Below are 20,772 nucleotides of genomic sequence, written 5' to 3'. Positions count from 1 at the left end.
AGAAGCTGTACTTCTGGGTGGAGGCGTGTGGGGAAGGAATGGTGTGTGGGGAAGTCTTGTCTCCTGCCTTCTGCACCCCAACGTCAGTGTCTTGGGCTATGGCAGGGACTATGCAGGGGTCACAGAGATGAGCGTGTCCTTGGTCCCCCATCTCAGAATAGACTGCTACTGGAAAAATTAGGGTGGCTGCCTGGAGGAGGTGAGATGCGAAAGTCCCCAAGAACCTGACATCTTAGTAACCAGGGAAGCCTGGGGCCTGGCTCCATGGTGGAAGGCCATGCAGGTCCAGAGCAAGATCATGAATTCAACCCCTGGTGTCCCTTGTAGGTGCTGGGATGGGGACAGACCCACTGTTTGTGAGCTTTGGTAAGGCTGAAGAGGGTTCCGGAGCGAGAAGGGCCTGCCAGTTGCACAGCCTCGAGTTCAAGACTTGCGAAAAATGCTGGAGGGTTGGGGGATCGGAGATTCTGGAATTTGGAGTCGATCTGCGCTTAGAGACAGAGACCCTGGCATAGAGTTCGGGGCTCACCAAGTGGTCTTCGAGGCAGTAGACACGCGTCTCAGAGCCTGCAGGCTATGCTGGGAGCCGGGGCTGCAGAAGCTGGGGCAGGGGAGCAGGAACGGGGTACTAGGGCTCAGTAGGGTAGGGGGCTTTTTAGAGAACTGTCCTCCATGGGCAGCAGTGGATGAGGAGGGGTTAGTTGTTACCTAGAGACCTCTTACTCCTTGGGATCCCTGGCCCCATGAAGGGAACCCAGGAGGTAGAAAGGGTTCGAGGCCACCTGGGGAAAGGCAGATGCTACAAGGAGGTGGGGGACCTGGAGCCAAAAGTCGAGGGGCATGGCCACATGTCGGGGTGGGGTCAGCATAGGTGGACATGGCCATGGAGGGCCTCAGGGAGAGGGAATGAGATTTCAAGGTTTTCTTTTCTTCTTTTTAAAGACTGTTCTTTTGGGCCATAGCCTGCACAGTGGTCAGGGGTTGCTCCTGGCTCCGTGCACAGGAATCGCTCAGGGTGGGTTTGGGGGAGCATATGGGATGCTGGGGATGGTACCTGGGGCCACTGCGTGCAAGGCAAATGCTCATCCCTCTGTGTGTGCCTTGTCTGGGCATGAACTCTGCTGTCCTGGCCACACACTGGTGATTCCTGCAGGCCAAGCTGAAGAGCCAGGGCATGTTCAGGGTCCGGGGTGTTTCCAGTGATGCACCCCAGTGATGGAAGGCAGTGGAAAGGAGCCTCCACAAAGCAAAGGTGGGCACAGGGTAAAGACTCGGGTCCTGGACGCCACTGACTGGAGAGGTGTTTCAAGGGCTGGGGTAGAAAGCTGGGGTGTATGTGGAAGGGAAACATCAGGTCAGGACAGATTCTGTGAACCCCACAGCAGGAAGGAGGCTAAGGCCATCTGGGGAAACTGAGGCCCAGAGAGCTCCGGAACTGGCCACGCTCCCTACAGCCCTCCTGATATCTATGGGGCTGCCAGGTAGGCCTGGTGTCCTCTGGGCTTGCCACTGGCTAGGGGATCTAGCCTTGCCCTCTACTCTTGGCATCCAGACTAGTGCCCACACACAGCACAGGGGTCCAGGGGTCCTGTATGCCAGGCCCCAAAGGTGGCCCTGAGAAAGAAAGGGAGGCAGCAGGGTGGCTGTTTTCTTGGGGGGCTTTATTACATTGGGATGGGGGAGTCTGGACACAGCTGAAGGGTAGCCCCCACTGGGGCCCTTGGTCAACCCTGCCACCCCACACAGCCCCCCGGGCACAAGAAGGGGTGCCGCTTCTCTCGGCATATGTTCCTGTGTGGCGCCAGTCTTTCCCTCTCCCACCTCATCCTGACACCCCCCCCAGGGTAGGTGCCCAGCTCTTTAAATCCCATCCCGGGACTTTCTTTTTTTCCGGGGGTAGGGAGGAGGGAAGGCTGCTTCTTCCCGCAGCCGCTCAACAACCCTGAAAAGTCGGTGTGTGTATAGAGTTGGGGGGAGGGGGCTCAGAGGGGCTGAATAGGGCTGGGCTAGGAGGGAGTGTCCACCATGCAGTCAAGACAGGGGCAGGGGTGGTGGTGGGGCAGATGGACAGGCCAGAAGGGAACAGCTGGGCTGAACCACACCTGGCCCTGCCTGGTTTCTGGAGCCCACCTGGGCAAGGGCAGACAGAGGTGGGGTTTGGGGGTAGAGGGAAGAGAGAGAGACTGCTTCTTCTCCCTGGGAGAGGAGGGGGCCCAGCCCATGGTACAAAAATAAAGGATTTCAGATCGGAACCCCAAGTCCCTGGAGGTGATCTGGGGCCTCACATCCGGGCGCCTCTGGCTTGTAACAGCTAGAAAATAAGAGGGGGAAGGGGTAGAGGCAGGGGTGTGGGGGGTGGTCAGAGATCCGGGAGGGTGATGAGGGGCAAGGGGTGCAGTGAGGAGGGGGAGATGCAAGGGGGGGGCAAGAGGAGGTTGAAATGGACGGAGGGAGCGGAGAGGGAGAGAGAGAGAGAGAGAGAGGGAAGTGAGTTGAGTCTCACAGGGTCCCTGGGAGCAGGGAGGAGGGGCTGAGGCCCAGAGAAGGGAGGTCAGAGCCAAGGAGGAGCAGGAGGAGGAAAGGGACTCTCCACCCCACCCTCACTGGCTGATGCAGGTGCCCCCCCTCGCCCATAGCTGCCTGGGATCCCAGGGAGGGTGTCAAGGCTCAGACGAGGTATTTGAGAGGCAAGTTCGCTCGGTCTCAGGCCAAGGAATGGATCTCGGTGAGCTGTGGTCTGGCCTAGCTTTCCAGGCCTCTGTGGCTCAGAGTGGGGGGGCAGGTGATGCACCCCAGGGGGAAGAGAGGGCTCAGGGAGATGGGGGCACCCAGCTAGGCCTTTTTTGGCCTACCCACACCGCCCCCCACCCCACTGTGACCCTAAGCTGGCTCTGGCTGCCTCCTTGAAGACTCCCAAGCAACCATCCAAGAATGGTGGATCCTCCCAGCCTTTGTGGGGTACAGGGTGCTGGTGGTGGGAGATGGATGGGGGGGGGTACGGAGGTGGCCCCCTCACGCTCACTCTCTTCCAGGCCAGGTTGAGAGAGAGCAGAGACCAGAAGCCGGGGAAGTGGGGGGAGCCTTGACTGAGTTCAAGGCCGAGTAACCACCCGGATGAGCCCCCTCCTGGCTGCCGCCCTCCCTCGGGCTCTGCCAACCAAGCTACGAACCAGGGCGGTTGGCAGCTCGGGGGGGCAGGCGAGGGGCCGGGTGGAAACCCTCAGTGCGCGCAGGGCCTCGGGTCTGCGAGGGGGCACCCGGGGACCTGCAAGGAGGAAAGGTGAGCGGGAAGGAGGCAGTTTTGGGGGGGACTGAGGCTGGGGGCAGCGGCCTCAAAGGGGCCCAGCAGCAGGCATGGAGCTGGGGCAGCTGGCCCCCTGCACCCCGGACGGGAGAGCAGGTGGGATGAGCTCAAGTGCAGGAGGAGGAGGAGGCTGTGGAGGCAGAGGCGGTGGCAAATGCAGGCAGGACGCTCTGGATGGGGGAGGCGGCAAGGCAGGGGGCGCCTGGGTGCAGGGCCCGCGGGGGTCGGCTGGGTCCGGGGAGTAGTGGGGGGCCTGGCCCCCCAGGGTGGAGGCGAGAGCAGGCGGAGAGGAAGCCTGGGCAGGGGCAGACAGGGAAGAGGCAGGGGGCGGATGAAATCCAGGAGGAAGAAGAGGTAGATGGAGATGAGGCAGGACCTCCGGCCTGGAGCGGAGGAAGAGGTGGTGTTGGTGGTGGTGGTGGTGGTGGTGTAAGGGAGGAAGGGTGAGCGGGATCCTGAGATGACCGGGCTGCAGAGAGAGAGAGAGAGAGAGAGAAAGAGAGAGAAAGACAGAGACAGAGAAAGACAGAGACAGAGCGACAGAGAGACAGAGAGAGGAGATGGTTATGCAGGTGAGGTGCCAGGCGATCGCTTGCTAGGGCGGGGAGCTAACCCTGGTTGGGGGGCCCACCCCCTATCCCGCACCCCCCAGGCTCTGCAGCGGCTCCAGCACCAGCTGTGGGGGGGGGGCAGGCAAAGAGGCTCCGGCTCTCAGGAGCGATCATTCTCCTGGGGGCGGGGTGCACCTTTCTCCTGGGGCTCTGCCTCCACCTGCACCCGCTCCACCTCCACCTCCACCTCCTCCTCCTGCGGCTGCTCTTCCTTCTCCAGCGGCTGCTCGGTGCTCTGTGAACCGCCGGACCCAGGGGGGGAAGAAAGAGCATAGCTAACCGAGGGGGCACCTCTCCTCCTGCCCCCCAACTCCAGAAGCCAGGCCAGGATCTGGGCAAAGCCACAGAGGGGGGGTAGAGGTGGGGACCAGTGGTGGGGGGGGGTGAAGGGGGGCATTGGGGGCATCGCCCCAGCAGAGGAGGCCCCTAAGATCAGGGTACAGGACCAGGGAGCGCAGAGTCTAGCTCTGGATCCCCAGATCCTGCGACAGGTAGCACAAGGTCAGTCTTGATCACCCCCCAAGACCACCCAAGATGGGCCGGGTGGGCAGGAGGAAAGTCACAGGACAGAGAAGCAGACACAGAGAGAGAAGCAACTGGGCAGGCGGCCAGAGGAGGCCCCAGGGCCGGCTCCCTCCTAGATTGGCTGGGCGCGGGCTGGTTGCCCCGCCTTCAAGGGGGACTGCCTTAATTAAAGGGGCCCAGGATGGACAGGCTGCTTGACCCTTGACTCCCAGCAGAGCTCCAGACAAGAATGGAGACTTTGGGGGTAGGTGGGGGTGGGAGAAGAGGCAGGATTCTCAGAGTTGGCCTTTTTGCCCTGACCCTGTCCTGGGAAATGGACTGATGTCCGGAGGATGGTAGTGCCCATGGGAGAGGGCACAGCTGAGATTCCTGGGCCATACAGCCCTGGGGCTACTGTGTGGTCAGCCCTTGGGCGGACCCCCTAGTCCACACCAGCTGACGCGGCCAACACCGCGGCCCGGGTGGTCTCAGCTCATGGTCTCCTTCTCCCCCAGCCTGGGCCACCAGTGTGAGCAGACAGGACACGGTGGCATGGAATGGATGGCATCGGTGCTGAGCGGGGCTGTGTGGGCGCGGCGGGAGGGAGAAGCAGCAGGAATGGGGGTGATATGGGGAGAATGGCGGGGGCAGGGGCAGCCGGAGGGGAGAGGGGGGCACTCACCTTGGTTTTGCGGCCGGACTCGGAGCTCAGCCCGTGTGGGCAGCTGTACAGCTCCTTGGAGACCACGCACAGAAACTCGGCCTGGTCCTCACTGCCATAGTTGTAGGACGAGCCAATATTCACCAGCTGCGGGGGACAGCAGGGGAACTCGGGTGACAGGCCGCAGGGGGGTTGGGGGTGGGGGGACAGGCCAGCCCAGGTACTGATGGCGCACTTTCTGTCCCGCCCAACTTTCTCCCCTTGTCTCCAGGTGACCCCCTCCACTGGCTCAGCTGGGCCAAATCCCAGCAGGAAGGGGGCAGGATCACCAGGGCCTCTCCTTGCCGGGCACGCACCCCCCCCCCCCAGATCAAGTCTCTAATCTAGCAGGCCACTTGCTATAAACACAGGCAGATCCTGGGACAGACCATCGGTGGCCCGCCCCAGTTTTGCAGCACGGTGGAAGTAGCCCCTGGCACTGAACCCACAGAAGGTAGTTTGTTCCCTGAGGCAGAGGCTGGCTGAACTGCTGCAGCTTAATTATTTCTTTGGCCAGAGGACAAACGACCTGGGTGGGGGGGGGTGGTCTGACCAGTCTGCACCTCAGCTTGCTGAAGTCCCTCAGGAGGGAACCCCTGTCCCCTAAGGGTCTGAACAACTGATCCACAGGAGCCTCCAGGCTGCCCCGGTGAACCCTGCACAAGCTTGGAGAGCCCCAGTCCTGTCCCCAAACCCGGAGGCTGGTGAGGAAACACCAGCTGCCTAGCAGGGCTCAGGATTGAAAGCCAGATCCCAGGTCCTACCGGTTTTCAGGACAGGATGCAAAAATGTTCCTCCCTGGGCTTATTAGCCTGCCTGGGTGAGGAGACTGAGGCAGGCTAGGAGCTCAACTGCCTCAGGATTGCGGGGGTGGGAGGGGTGGGGGGCACGAGAGGTTCAGGGGTTCACAGTCTCCTCCCCTCCTGGGTTTAGGTCCTCCCCCATCCTGCACCATGGGTTCCCTTGGTGGTGAAGGATGACAGCTGAACAGTTGTCCCCGCGGCTTGAACCTCATTCGCTCTAACTGGAGGCCAGAAGAGGCCTGAGGGAAGGTGGGTTCCTGGGGGCCCAGGGGGGACTCTGGGAGTCCCACCTCTGCTGCTGGTGGGCGTGGTTCCCCAGGCTGGGGCTGCATACGCCCTGCCCAGGGAGAGGTTGCCCGGCAGTCAGGTAGTAAGTAGAATGGGCTGGACCGGCTCCCCTCTTGGCCAGCCCACTACCCAGGGCTGCCTTTGCTGAGCAGGCCAGCCTGGTGGGGGGCCCCCAGGGCAAGGCCGGGCAGCACACCCACCTGCTCGAAGCGCCAGCCGTCGGACATGGTGGACACCATCTGCGTCAGCTCCTCCTCCTGGCACTGCAGCACGCGGTAGACATGCTTGGGTGGCACCTGCGGGCAGAGGGGCCACGGGTCAGCACCTTGAGGGGGGATCGTGGACGGGCACCACTTCTGATTCCCCTCAGGGAAGGTGGGTGGGGGCGACCAGGATGGAAGCTGAGCGTACATGAGCGATCACATAGAACCACAAGTCACGCACGACCTTGAATCCGAGACCCCAAGACGAGGGCGGCTGTAGTCAAGATGACCCCAAGAGAGAGCCGAGGTTGGGGAGCAGCATGGAGACCAGCTCTTAGGGTTGGAGCACACACCTGGGGCACCCCCAGATCCCTCACAGCCAGTCTCATGTGGCCTGCTGGGCCAAACCTATGGACCATCCAGTCCCCATCGCAGAGTCCTGGATAGGTCCTACTCCTGGATAGTGGGACTATCCTGGAGAAACACCCCTGAACCCCCTAAGAAAGGTCAGGCTTAGGACTGGACAGCAGATGAGAGAACAGAGGGAAATGGGGTACAGGGAGAACCTCATTTTCTGTTCCACCCATAGCAACCACCCCCAGCTCCCAACTCTGGAGCCTAGGCCCCCATATCAGAAAAGCCCCACCCCAAACCTTGGGATCTGGCCAATCCCACCCATGGCTAAATTCTATTCTAACCTTGCCCCTGGCACTTCACACTGGGACCCCCCTCTGTTCCACAAGAGGACCCCAAAGTGCAGAGAGAGAGCAGGCTGGCTGGAGATGGGGGTGTCACTTGAATGGTGGGCAAGGTAGGGGATGGCTACCCACCCCACCCGAGGGCTTTCCCAGAGCTGCCTGTACCTCCCACCCAGGAAGCTGCTCCCTGAGCCCCGGATGCCCCCACCTGGCGTGACGCTGTAGTCCTTCTCCTCCATGCGGTCCTTTGATGATGCGGATAAGCGGCCCGATGTTGTAGAACTCTGCCTCCTCCAGGACCCCTGGGCGACAGTGCCAGTCACATGCCTGCTGCCCATGCCCCTCTGCCGCCCTCCACCTTCAAGTTCGCCCCCACTTCAGTCATTCTGAATTCAGGGTTGGGGGGCAGCACTAGGAATTCCTCCCTGTCCCCTTAGAGCTGCCCCTTCAGAGCCAAACCCCTACTGTGCCCACTAGGGCTCCCAGTCCACTCATCAGGGGCTGTTCCAAGCCATGGCGGAGGCAGGGTCCCCTCACCCCAGCTCCCATCCATGCAGCCGAGTGGCAGGGCAAAGACCTCGCCCCCCCCATTGATGGCATTCAGTTCTTGCATTTGAGGAGGGCTTTTCCAGTGCCCTTGTTACAAGAGGGAAACTGAGGCCAGAGGACAGCTGCTTATAAGCAAGGGCCACGAGCTGAGGTTTCCTGCCAGGCCCAAGTCAAGATGCTAGTGTGAGGCCCTCCTGGGCACTGGCAAAGCCCCGCAAAGTTGGGGACAGGAGACATAGCCGAAAAACTTTCCCTGTGCCATTTAGGGACCTAGGAGTTGAAACACAGACAGTCCTGGATCCTGGGGTTCCCTTGGGAATCCCCGTCTTCTCCCAGGTCTACTCTCAGGTCTCACACAGAGTCAGGCACTGCCTTCATATGCCCCACTACCTGCCTCTCTACACACAGTAGGGTGGGGCTCACTGACTCGGCCCATACAAGATGTGGGTGCCGGGAGGGGTAGGCTAGAGCTGCAGCCTCGGGTGGGGGGGGCTTTTGGTCACTGTGGAGCTAGGAAAGCTTGGGGCTAGGGATACCCTATTGTGGGAATCACCCTACTTCTGTTTTTCTTGGGGGGGCATGCCTACAGTGCTCAAGGGTTCCTCTTGGCTCTATGCTCAGAAATCACTCCTGGCAGGCTAGGGGGGTCCCTATGGAGATGCCAGGATTCAAACCAACATCCATCCTGGATCAGCTGTGTACAAGGCAGATGGTTCTACTGCTGTGTAATCTTTTGGGCCCCAACACCTGACTTCTGTCCCCAGGCCCTGCTCCCCCACCTACTCACACAGCAGGAGCCAGCCAGCCTTGGACATGGATATGCTGGCCTGGCCCACGGTCCCTGAATTCAGCTGCAGACTTCTCTCAGATACAACTCTCATTTCCAGGCCTCCACCCCCTGATGGGAAGACAGGGGGGGGTGGCCCTTCCTTACCCCCTCCCTGGCAGCCTCCACCCACCCTGACACAGTGTTGCCAGATTCGGGGACAAGGTGCCCTTCTCCACCTATCCTGGATGACAACACTCCCCCGGCAAGCACGTCAGCACCAGGAACTTTATCTCTCCCCACGCCAGCCCCTGCCCGCTTACAGGAGATGGGGGACAAAGTGGGTTCTTGCCCAAAGTGCTTCCCACCTTCTGCCCCCCCCCCATATTCTGCTACCGCCCTGATAGCTCCTGCCAAAAGCTGGCACCTGCTGGCCTCGAAGAGCCTTGAGTTTGGGCTAGGCAAAGGCTGTGGGAGCGAAGCAGGAAGCCTGGGCTGAGCTGGAAATGAGGGGGGCCCCTCTAGATTCCCCCAGCAGAGTCCAGGTGGTGCCCCCACACCCACCTGCTGCCACCCCCTCCCCCGGCCAGCTCACCCCTTCTTCTGCCATATCTTTATCCAGCACCAGCTGCCATGGCCGCAGAAAGTTCAGGATGGGTCCGAAGTAGGTGGGATCTCGGTCGATGAGGTAGGCCCCAGTCTCGTCCTGTGGGATGTGGAGAAGACAGGAATGAGGCTCCACCACCCCCTCACGGCCCACCTGCTAAAGGAATATGGGGTGGGGGGGCGGAAGTCAGGGAGCGCTTTTTGCCCCCGAAAGGGAAATGGCTGGATGAAATCAAGACACACTGGGCGGTCGGAGGCCATCACAGGAACTAGGGCACAACCATACCCCACCTAGGTCTCATCTCAGGCAGGCAAAAGGGCCCCCAGGAAAAAATCCCAGATATAGCCCTGTGTTTCACACTCTCCTCTCTCTCTCTCTCTCTCAAATCCCAGATATAGCCCTGTTTCTCTCTCTCTCTCTCTCAATCTCACTTCTCTCTCTCTCATCTTCATCTCTCCTCTCTCTCTCTCTCTCTCTCTTTCTCTCTCTCCCTCCCTCCCTCCCCTCCCTCCCTCCCTCCCTCCCTCCCTCCCTCCTTTCCTCCCTCCCTCCCTCCCCCCACCATGACCCTGTACTGCAGACTCCACACATACCCACAGTTAAAAATCCTGACTAGGGGCCGGGGAGATAGCATGGAGGTAAGGCGTTTGCCTTTCATGCAGAAGGTTGGTGGTTTCGAATTCCGGCATCCCATATGGTCCCCTGTGCCTGCCAGGGGCGATTTCTGAACTTGGAACCAGGAGTAAACCCCTGAGCGCAGCTGGGTGTGGACCCAAAACCAAACAAACAAACAAAAAAAATCCTGACTAGGGGTCCTCACCCTCCCAGAGTTTCCCCATAAAAAGGCCCTGGGGTCAGACACTCCCAATCCACATCTCTTTTATTTTGGGGAGCGTTTGGGCCACATCTGGCAATGCTCAGGAGTTACTCCTGGCTCTGCGCTCATAAATTGCTCCTGGCGGGCTCAGCTGACCATATGAGATGCCTGGGATCGCACCCTGGGTCGGAGTGGGCCACATACAAGGCAAACACCCTACCGCTCTGCTATCACTCTAGCTCTCCAGATCCAAATCTCAAATCTCTCCTCTTTTGCCTCTATGCTGACATTAGGTGGGGTGGAGGTAGATGGGAGGCAATGTTGGGGTCTCCGGGAGCTTTGCTCCTTCTTCCCCCAACACCAGAGGGCCTCACGGGGTGACCAGCAGGTAGGAAACAGGCTGCAGAGACATGTCCCCCTCTTCAGAGCCTGTGCCCCAGAAGCGCCTTTTGGTCCTACTGGGGCTGTTTACAAGTTTCCAAGGGCAGCTGCTGCCACCAGCTAGCTCATGGGGGCGCAGGCAGCCTGCAGGGAGGTTGCGGCTTCTTGGGTGCAGAGCAACAGAGGGAAACAGGAGCATCTTCCACTTCCAGAGGTGAGAGGGAGGGGGACCTAACTAAGGTCACAAAACCAGAGAGCTGAAGGGAAAAAAAAAATCCCAGGAAAAGGGGGAGCTATGGAGGTCACCTCAAGACCCAGTCTCCCTCCAGGATATTCTAGGCCAGACAGAAAGGGAAGCAAGAGATGGGGTGCAGCAGGAGGATCTGAGCCAACAAGGTCATGCCAGCCACCTCAATGCTGGAGCCCCGATGAAGTGGGGGCCACAGAGAGGGGCCCCCAGGACGTCCCCACGCAGCTCCAGCGCCCCACTTGCTGCCCAAGCATCCTGGAAAGTGGGATTTGGCTTCCCTTTGCCCATGAAGGGGAACCCCAATTTGGAGAGGAGAAGAGCCTGATGGGTGGATGGTGCTGGCCAACCCTCCACACCCCCCAAAACCAGGGGTGCTCTGGGGTGGGCAAAGCATTGGGGGGTCCCAGGCAGGGCCCCCCCAAGATGCCAACATCCCCAAGCCCAGGCCCCAGGCACCCCCAGGGCCTCACCCTGTCCGATTGCAGTTCTTCCCCCTGGCACAGGCGGCTGAGGAAGGACTTCTGCTCGCGGCACAGCGTCTGCCGGGTGGTCAGGAACACGGTGCCCCCCACGTTGAGCCGCACCCACTTGCTCCAGCCGCCCGGACCCGCTGGCGGCGCTGCCTCCCCGGCCTCCATCCTTCTAGCCCGCCCGCCGGCAGCTGTCAGCGTCGTCTGCATCCCGCGGGGCCCGCGCGCGAGGCCTGCCGGGAGTTGTAGTTCCTTCCCCGGCTCCCCCCCCCTCCACACCCTCCGGGCTCTCTCGCTGTAGGCTAAGCAGGAAAATTCGGCGCAAGGCTTGCCGGGAGTTGTAGTCCATCCGGAAGCGTCGGCTGCGGGAGGATAGGGCCTGCCGGGAGTTGTAGTTCCCCCGGCGGGTTGTCCCGGGGTTTGCCGGGAGTTGTAGTCCCACCGCTTTGGCTTGGAGTTTTGCATTTTGGACTAGGACACAGAGTTTTTTCGACCTTTTTTTGTGCCAAGGCAAAATAATGAAATAATGCCTTGGCCAGGCACACCACCATTAAAAAATGTTAAAAAGTTTATTCTGTGCCTATATTGACTCTATAAAGTTATTCTCTAAATAGGAATCACATAAACACAAATAATTTATTTTATTTTATTTTTATTTGGTTTTTGGGTCACAACCGCCTGTGCTCAGGGGTTCCTCCCTGGCTCTATGCTCAGAAATCGCTTCTGGCAGGCTCGGGGGACCCTATGGGATGCCGGGATTCGAACCACCGTCTTTCTGCCTGCAAGGCAAACGCCCTACCTTCATGCTACCTCTCTGGTCCCGTTTGGTGCAAAGGCAAAATAATGAAAAAAATCACGAGGCACACCACCATTATAAAACGTTTAAAAAAATTATTCTGTGGCTATATTGACTCTATAAAGTCATTCTCTTGAATAGGAATCCAATAAACACAACGAGATGATTTTATAATGATTTTGTTAAGAAAGAATCTAATGATTGGTCTATGTGTGAGCCGAAGCCGCTTGCTAGGGATGAAATTGGAATTGTCCCCACCGCACACCAGACAATATCTCTGTGGCACAGTGGTTGAAAAATGCTGGGCTACATGATGAAACCCAACTACAATCATATTTGTAATCAAGGTGTTTAAATAAGGATATTAATTAAAAAGGGGGGAATAAAAGATACAATAATTGTTTCAAGATTCATCACATTAAAACTGTTCTAGAATAATAAAAAGAAAGAAGAGAGAAAGAGAGAAAAAGAAAAAAGGAAAGAAAGAAGAAAAGAAGAAAGAAAGAAAGAAAGAGAAGAAAGAAAGAAGAAAGAAAGAAAGAAAAAGAAAGAAAGGAAGAGAAAGAAAGAAAGAGAAGAAAGAAAGAAAGAGAAAGAGAGAAGAAAGAGGGCCCGGAGAGATAGCACAGTGGCGTTTGCCTTGCAAGCAGCTGATCCAGGACCAAAGGTGGTTGGTTCGATCCCGGTGTCCCATTATGATTCCCCCGTGCCTGCCAGGAGCTATTTCTGAGCAGACAGCCAGGAGTAACCCCTGAGCACCGCTGGGTGTGACCCAAAAACCAAAAAAAAAAAAAAACAAAACAAAACAAAAAAAATATAAAAAAAAAAAGAGAGAGAGAAGAAAGAAAGAAAGAAAGAAAAGAAAGAAAGAAAGAAAGAAAGAAAGAAAGAAAGAAAGAAAGAAAGAGAGAAGAAAGAAAGAGAAGAAAGAAAGGAAAGAAAAGAAAGAAAGAAAGAAAGAAAGAAAGAAAGAAAGAAAGAAAGAAAGAAAGAAAGAAAGAGAGAGAAGAGAGAGAAAGAGAGAAAGAAGAGAAGGAGAAAGAGAAAAGAGGAGAAAGAGAAAGAAGAGAAAGAGAAAGAAAGAAAGAAAGAAAGAAAGAGAGAAAGAAAGAAAAAGAAAAAACTGGCATAGGAGACCCAGAGTCGGGCCCTGGACCTCCTACAGGTGGGTAAGGTCAGGGGAAACCAGAGAGAGCCCTTATCAGTCATCCTGCTCCCTTTTGATTCTTTGTTCCCGTGTTTTTTTATTTTTCTGGTGTCTAATCAAACACGGGACAAAAGAAACGATTCCCCCCCTCCCCAGCACCCCAGGGCACATTCACCCTGTATCTGTTTTCTAATATGCTTTATAATTCTGTCCTTGGGAGTGGGGGGGCCGGGAGGCTGTTTTCTTTCCAATCTGCATTCTGGGCTGAAAGCCTGCTCTTTCCCAGGTGCTCTGTTCAGCTACAGAATCCATGGACACTCTTGACAGCCTCCTGCCCTTGGTGTTGTACCCACTATACAGATGAGCATACCTGATGACATAGCCTCAGGAGCAAGTGGCAATCGAGGGGGAGGTGGGCTCCAAGTGCATTTCTGATCTAAGGGCTCCCTTTCTTGTGCCCACCCCACTCTAGAATTCTTGGGGCTTCTTGGCTCTTGGGAAAGATTTCTAGAGAGTGCACTGGATCAAAGATGGGAGACTGGGGGGGTAGGAGGGATAGGGTTTTGCAGGAAATATTGGCATTTTTTTCCCATCTATCTTTTGGGAGGTTGATTTTGATCCATCCTCTTGGATGGAATCCCTCAAAGGAAGACTGAAGTTGCAGATACACCCTGAAAGGGTGGGGGGGGGAGTTGGGGGTGTGGTGGTGGGAGGAAATGTCCCCTGTGTCTGGGGGCAGGAAGGAGGCAGAGAAGGAACAGGGCTGGAAAGACAGGAAATTGATTTCTTAACTTCCTCTGCTTCTCACTGGGCCTGGATTAAAGTGTCTCCTTCCTCCTGCCCCCCATCACTGCTGATCCAGTGTCACATTCCTAGATTCCTTCCCTACTCCTCTGGTTCGCCCTGTTCCCATGCTGGAAGCACGTTCTTTTCCTCCTTGGCCAGGAAGTGAATGACATTGATGGATTTCCAGTGGGCTGTGGCTCAGCTGTAGGAGGAACTTCCGTTCTGAATCTCAGTTTGGTTCTTTTGCGAAATACTGAACAATGACAATGATGACAACTGCTACCCCGAAAGGCTGCTTGGGAAGATGAAATCAGACCATCTAGGCTGGTGTCTTGACAGCATATTGAGTGAATAAACCAACGGATGAATGAATGAATGAATGAATGACCTTCATATGGACTTTGAGGTCAGCAGCTCTCCTGGCACCTAAATTATTTTCTGCCATTGTGGGTAAACAAAACAGGCAAAAAAAATAATAATAATAAAGAAACCCTGCAAGGACCTACTTCTTTTGCCACCAAAGGATTGCAGGCAGGGGTTGGTGGGACTTGCAGGCTGGGGGAGTTGAGGGGGGATTGGAGCTTTAGGAAGCCTCCATGGGTCAGGAGTGGGGGAGAGCCAAAAGCCAGTAGCATCCAGCCAGGTCAATCTAAGTTGTGGTAGGACCAATGGGAGGTGAGGGAGAAGCTCAATATCAGCAGGAGAGGCTATAGATGTAGGAGAAAAGCAGGATCTGGGGAGCTGACAGTGATGAAAAGGTCAAAAGACTCCTCCTTGTACCCAGAACTGTTCTCGGAGCCCATATGAAGGAAGCCTCATGAAGAGAGGCTAAACCTCGTGAGACTAGACTTGGTGTGGACAGCTGTATAATTAATTCCGTGTCTGGTTTCTGGGTCCCCCAATCAATGCCCAAAGGGCCCAAACTATCCCTTTCCAGCTAACCATCTCTTCCAAAGGGGCTCCCCCAAACTCCCAGCCTCCAGAACAGAGCAGAGCAGCCTGCCATTTCCTCCAGCGAACCCTACCAGGGAGCCTCCCTGCTCCCAGAGAGCGGGGGCAGACACCCCCACCGCGCCTCACCTGACACAGCCCCTGCGTCCTGTGCTGAACCCCGAGTCTTCTTAGCAACAGCCCCCACAGCTGTGCTTTCACTGCAGCTCCGAGCTCATCTCTGCAGAGCTTTTTTTGGATTCAATTCTCCTCTTCCCCAGGTTCTGAGCGCCAATGCATTTTGATGAGTCTTGACTCTTTCACAAAAAAAATTATGTAGGGGAGTGCGTGGGGGAGCTCAGGGGTCACTTCTAGTAACAACCATCAACAGACAGAGGGTTAGTGCTCTTGCCAGGTATTACAGTGCTATTTCAATACTGCAGTGCTGGGGACCACAGGGCTGCCTCTGGTGAGGTTTGGGGGTCAGGCAAAGCTAGGTATTGAGCCTAGGGTTTGTCCATTCAAGGCATACTTATCTGGCCCCTCCACTCTATTTTTTTGGAGGCAGTGATCTAAATTTACTCCTGGCTCTGTGTTCAGGTGTCACTCCTGGCAGGGACTCAGGGAAACCAGAAGGGATGCTGGGGGAACCAGCTGGAGTCTGCCACGTTCAAGGGCGAAGCCCCTGAACTCTTTTGGGATGGGGTCACTTTCACTAGCTGCAAGGAGCTAGGATGGTACCATGCCAGGAATTGAAGCCTTGACTCCAGACCCTTTGGCCTCTTCCCTGGGCCCCCACAATTCTCCCGCGATGTTTGGTTGTTCTGCGCCTCCCATCAGGTCTCTTCTCTGTCTTGGCTTTCAGCCCAGCCTCTTACCTGGGAGAACACGATGTTGGTTCCAAGTGGCACCGTCCCAGGTTGTGTTCAGAGGAAGACAGGACAATGGTCCCTGACCAGCCAGGAATAGCCCAGCAGCTTTCAGAGGCCGGTGCCCAAGGGCAGATTCTCTGCTTACCAGCTCTGTCCCCCACACCATCCCCAGCTGTGAGACATCTGGCTCATTATATAATCTCCCAGCCCTCTTGCCCTTTGCAGTACTGACTTCACCGGGGCTGACTCTGCTCAGGGCTTCGTGTGCAGTAAATGTCAACTCTTATCACTGGGAAACTCTGCCTAGATCTCGCATTTTGTTTTTGTTTAGGGACCACACCTGGCGATGCTCAGGGCTTACTCTTGGCTCCGTGCTCAGGAATAACTTCCGGTGGGGAATCTGGGAACCATATGGGATGCCGGAGATTTAACACAGTTCAGCCATGCACAAAGGCAGTCACCCTACCCTGTGGACTGTGTCTATGTTCTTACCCTAAGAACTGTCCTACGGCTGTCATTCTATTGCTAGCCCTGTCATTCTAGTCTATTTTTGTGCCCATATTTTAGATGGGGCTGGCTCAGGAGTCTGGAAAACTGGTCTGCAGATTTTTGGTACTTGAAGATAGTAAGTTGAGAGTCATGTTTTTGCCGGATCTGCCTCTCAATTTCAACCACCATTTATTCTCCAGAACTGCCCCCAAGTGCTGGGTTTGGACATTTCAGAGATGATTGAGAGCGGAATCCTGGCCTTCATTAACTCATAGGGGATTCTGAGTCCCTTGCACCTTCATTGTCTAGGGGGGGCACTCCTGATGTGGACTTGTGTTTTGCTCTACCAGCAGGAGGCCAGACTGAACCAACCTGCACAGCCGACCTGCCTCACTTTGTCTGCCCTTCAGAAGTTTGACTCCAGGAGACAGAGGCCCCAATGGTATCGTCCAGGGACCTTATTCTTCCCAGGAGACATGCTTATGATGTCATTCAGGAATCTAGTGCCGGGTCCTGGGGCCCCAGGGGCATTAAGGAACATGTCCACAGCCTGGCTCTGCTTCTGCATCAGGTACCGTAGGGATAATCGCTCTAACGCCTGGCACACAGGAGATGCCATACTATCAGGTTGGCTGCCGACAAGGCAAGTGCTGTACCCATTGTGCTATCTTTTCGTCCCCCTCCTTCAATTATACGAGATCGACTGCTGAATTCTTATTCTAGCCTATGGCTCATAATATTACCATAGTGATGTATGTGATACTTCTATTTTCTCAAATTTGGTCCATGGAAACTACTTCTCTAACTTCTTAAAAATAGCTTACCGGGACCAGAGCAACAGCACAGCAAGTACCAACCATTCCTGCCTTGCATGTGGCCGACCTGGGTTCAATTCTCAGCATCTCATATGGTCCCGCAAACAAGTCAAGAGTGATTCTTGAGTGCAGAGCCAGAAATAATACCTGAACATTGCCAGGTGTCGCCCAAAAACAACAACAAGATTCTTGGGGGGGCCAGAGACATAGTATAGAAGGCAGGGTGCTTGCTTGCACTGCAGTGATCAACCTGGATTCGATTCCTGGCACTTCTGATGGTAATCCCTGAGTACAGAGCAAGGTGGAAGTTCTGAATACCGTTTGGGTATGGCTCAAAACTCAATAACAACAAGAATAAATTCTTAAATAAACTTCTTAATTTGGGGAGGGTCATACCCAGTGGTGCTCCGGAACGCTGAGGGATTAAACCTATGTCAATAGTGATGAGGAACAATTTCTTAAATGTTTCTAGGTCGTATATATTTTAAACTTCTCTTTTTCAAAGACTGCCCCATTTTAGAATTCTAGCCTGCAAACAGAAAACCCTGCCAGAAGAGCGGGGAGCCGCAGAGACAAGAGGCCTCAGACAGTTAGCTCAAGTTAAGATAAGCAAGTTCTGCTCTCACAGCTCCCAAGGACAGCAAGCCTGGGAGATAAAGACTTAGGCATGTGGGATCAAGGCCCGTTTATACTTACTATTATGTTATAGCTGCCACTTTAAGTAAGTTTTAAGTTTTATAGGATATATATGTATATCAATAAGTTAAGTTAGCTGTTAAGTATTCTTATATTATTGCTAATAATTGTAAGCCTACAGTGATTTCAGCAGTACCAACCAGAGAGGGCTCTCGGCGCCAGAAAGCCAACTCCCATGCTTCTGAGGCTGACGTATGTGCCACTCTGTGCCAAGGAATCCAACCATTAGCTACATTTGAACCTTAAGTTTGAGTGATCCCCTTTCTTCTCTGTACCTAACAAGGCCAGGTTGTTCACTGTGACAAAGATAAGCTGACATCTGCAATCTGTAACGCTGGGGTTGATAAGTTTTAATGACCATCTCTTTGTTCATTGAATATGTTTCTTTTTTCTGACTAAATCATGATGTAAAAATGCACAAACTGTGCCTGCGCCTGTAAGAAATGATGACACTGTTCCTTTAAGAAATGATCTATATAAACCTTGCTCAAACAAAGCTTGAGGTCTTTGCTTTGGGATCTGTCCCAGGGCACTGACCCTGGATCCGAAATAAAATCTCACCTGTGCTCTTGCATGGTCTCTAAGTCATTCCTTGGAACTCTTGGGGTGCCCTGAGAATGGGGATTTTCCCCAGACCCTAACAATAGCATACATGGCAAGTTCTCTGTCTGTCTCTCTGTCTCTGTCTCTGTCTCTCTCTGTGTCTGTCTGTCTCTCTCCCCTATCCCTTTTGAGCTGCTCCTTTAAGAGCCTGGCAGCTCACTGTAAGTATGTTGAGGTTGAAGAGAGGAGGAGCACTGAATGGGGAGTAGTGAGAAGAGTGTGGGCTTCAGTCTGCTGCAGTCTCCCCAGCCTCCTGGGAGTAACTGCCCACAGCACCCAGTAGGCGCTTCCCTCTGCTCAGCCTAGCTGGGAGCTTCCAGAAGCTTCTCCCTTCTGAATCTGGGTACAGCTAATTTCTGTGTCTGATTCCGAGCCAAAGGGAACCTCCCTCTTGGCATTTTTTCTCTGCCCAACGCTATGTTCCTTTTCTTTTGGTTCTTTTTTTTTTTTTTTTTTTGGGCCACACCCGGCGGTGCTCAGGGGTTACTCCTGGCTGTCTGCTCAGAAATAGCTCCTGGCAGGCACGGGGGACCATATGAGACACCGGGATTCAAACCAACCACCTTTGGTCCTGGATCGGCTGCTTGCAAGGCAAACGCCGCTGTGCTATCTCTCCGGGCCCATGTTTCTTTTTCTTTGATATCATTTTTTCCCCCTACCACTGCCACTTTGTTCCTTTTCTCTGCCATGTAATGCTGGGGATGGAACCCAGAGCCTCACACATTGAGCCTCACCTCTCTGGTCCTGGGCAGTTCAGACAGCTCCTTAGAGATTCTTTAAGAAGGTGTGTGGGGCTGGAGAGATAGCATGGAGGTAGGGCATTTGCCTTGCATGCAGAAGGACGGTGGGTTGTTCAAATCCCGGCATTCCATATGGTCCCCTGAGCCTGCCAGAAGCGATTTTTTTTGTTTTGTTTTTTGTTTTTTGGGCCACACCCGGCGGTGCTCAGGGGTTACTCCTGGCTGTCTGCTCAGAAATAGCTCCTGGCAGGCACGAGGGACCATATTGAACACTGGGATTCGAACCAACCTTAGGTCCTGTATTGGCTGCTTGCAAGGCAAACACTGCTGTGCTATCTCTCTGGGCCCCAGAAGCGATTTCTGAGCGAAGAGCCAAGAGGAACCCCTGAGCGCTGCTGGGTGTGACTCCCCCCAAAAAAGGGGTGTGTGTGTTGAGACTGAAGGGACAGATTAACAGGGAGGGCGCTTGCCTTGCGCAAGACCAACCCTGGTTTGATCCCCTGGCATCCCATAGGCTCCCTGAGCCCCACCAAGAATAGGGAGCCAGGAGTAACCCCTGAACACCACCCAGTGTGTGCCCCCTCCAATTAAAAGGGGGTGCATATCTCGCTGCTGTTCAGTAGTGAGCAGAAACGAGCACCTGGGTATTTGTTAGTGCATTAGTGGTAACTTCAGCCTCAGGTCCAGAGAGAATCTCACTTCTCTTGCAAGACCCCCCACCCCAACTCTGTACCATGGGGAAGAACATCAACCGGTCCTCATTTTCCACCTGAGTCCCCTCCCCTCCCCAACCTTTCTTTGACCTCTGGTGAGTCACCTGCCCTCAATAAAGCCTCCACTTCCTTTTACCTACAAAATGGAACAGGGACTTCGGGGAAGGAGGTGGGTGTTGGGTTACGTGGTCTCAAAGCTCTTCATTTCCTCTCTCTCTTTCTCTCTTTTTCTCTCTCTCTCTCTAACCTATTGGGGTCATTTCTTCTGCGTCAAATGTCCCACAAGTTCCATTACTGACCATCACTTTGCTGGGGCTGGATGTTACTTTGAGGGCTGTGAGCCCAGGGAAATTACCAGAAGGATGGGCTCAGAGAGCCCCCATCTCCCCTGCTGTTTCTATCTCCCTGACCCTCCTCCACATCCCTAATGTGATCTGTCCTGTCCCCCACCCCCTTCTTCCCTCTACCCCTTTCAGGATCTGTCTGCACCTCCCACACTCCCAGATCCTGAATGGAAATGGGCCCGGGGACACCGGTGACCTGGGTTGGTGGCAAAGCATTGACAGGGAACCTGGATGGAGGAGCAGGGTTAGGGGCTAAGCAAGCAGTGGCCCCAGGGATCCTAGTGCTGGGAGGTCCTGGAGACCCGGACCCCAAAGTCCCTGGTCCCCAACTGGGGACTTTAAGCTTCTGAAAGGCGCTACCTAGAAGCAGCCTGGAGACTGTGGTGAAAGAGAAGAGATAGACAGGAAATAGACCCACGGGATGGTCAGCAAAGCTAATACTGCTAATACTGAGCTAAGGATTTTTTTTTTTTGTTTTTTTTGGGTCACACCTGGCAGTGCTCAGGGGTTATTCCTGGCTCCAGGCTCAGAAATTGCTCCTGGCAGGCACAGGGGACCATATGGGGCGCCGGGATTCGAACCGATGACCTCCTGCATGAAAGGCAAACGCCTTACCTCCATGCTATCTCTCCGGCCCCTGAGCTAAGGATTTATAAAGTGGAATCCTCACGCTCCGATCCCAAGGGATTGGGAAGATGCGGGTCTGGAAGCAAAAGCCAACATAGGAAATAATCCACAAGTAGTTTAAACAGGATAAAACAGGTTTAGGAACTTCCACGAACAAACCTTTGGCTCCTAGTTCTTTTCTTTTTTTTGTTTTTGTTTTGGGGTCACATACGGCAACGTTCAGGGGACACTCCTGGCTCTATGCTCAGAAATCGCTCCCGGCA

General features: G+C 55.0%; 1 protein-coding gene across 1 annotated transcript; it reads right to left on the bottom strand.

The window, feature by feature from the left end:
- Positions 1-1,830: 1,830 nt before the first annotated feature.
- On the bottom strand, positions 1,831-11,209 carry KCTD17 (potassium channel tetramerization domain containing 17). Its single transcript, XM_049771769.1, is given in 11 exon segments — positions 1,831-2,311; positions 3,171-3,196; positions 3,198-3,265; positions 3,681-3,773; positions 4,051-4,150; positions 5,102-5,227; positions 6,411-6,511; positions 7,326-7,359; positions 7,361-7,413; positions 9,018-9,132; positions 10,952-11,209. Coding segments are annotated over 11 exon segments (996 nt in total). The 5' UTR covers positions 11,162-11,209; the 3' UTR covers positions 1,831-2,241.
- Positions 11,210-20,772: the final 9,563 nt, after the last annotated feature.

This window comes from Suncus etruscus, chromosome 4 (assembly GCF_024139225.1).
Source record: "Suncus etruscus isolate mSunEtr1 chromosome 4, mSunEtr1.pri.cur, whole genome shotgun sequence".
NCBI lineage: Eukaryota > Metazoa > Chordata > Mammalia > Eulipotyphla > Soricidae > Suncus > Suncus etruscus.
The sequence above is the reverse complement of the archived record's forward strand: the minus strand, read 5'-3'. Positions and strand labels throughout refer to the sequence as shown.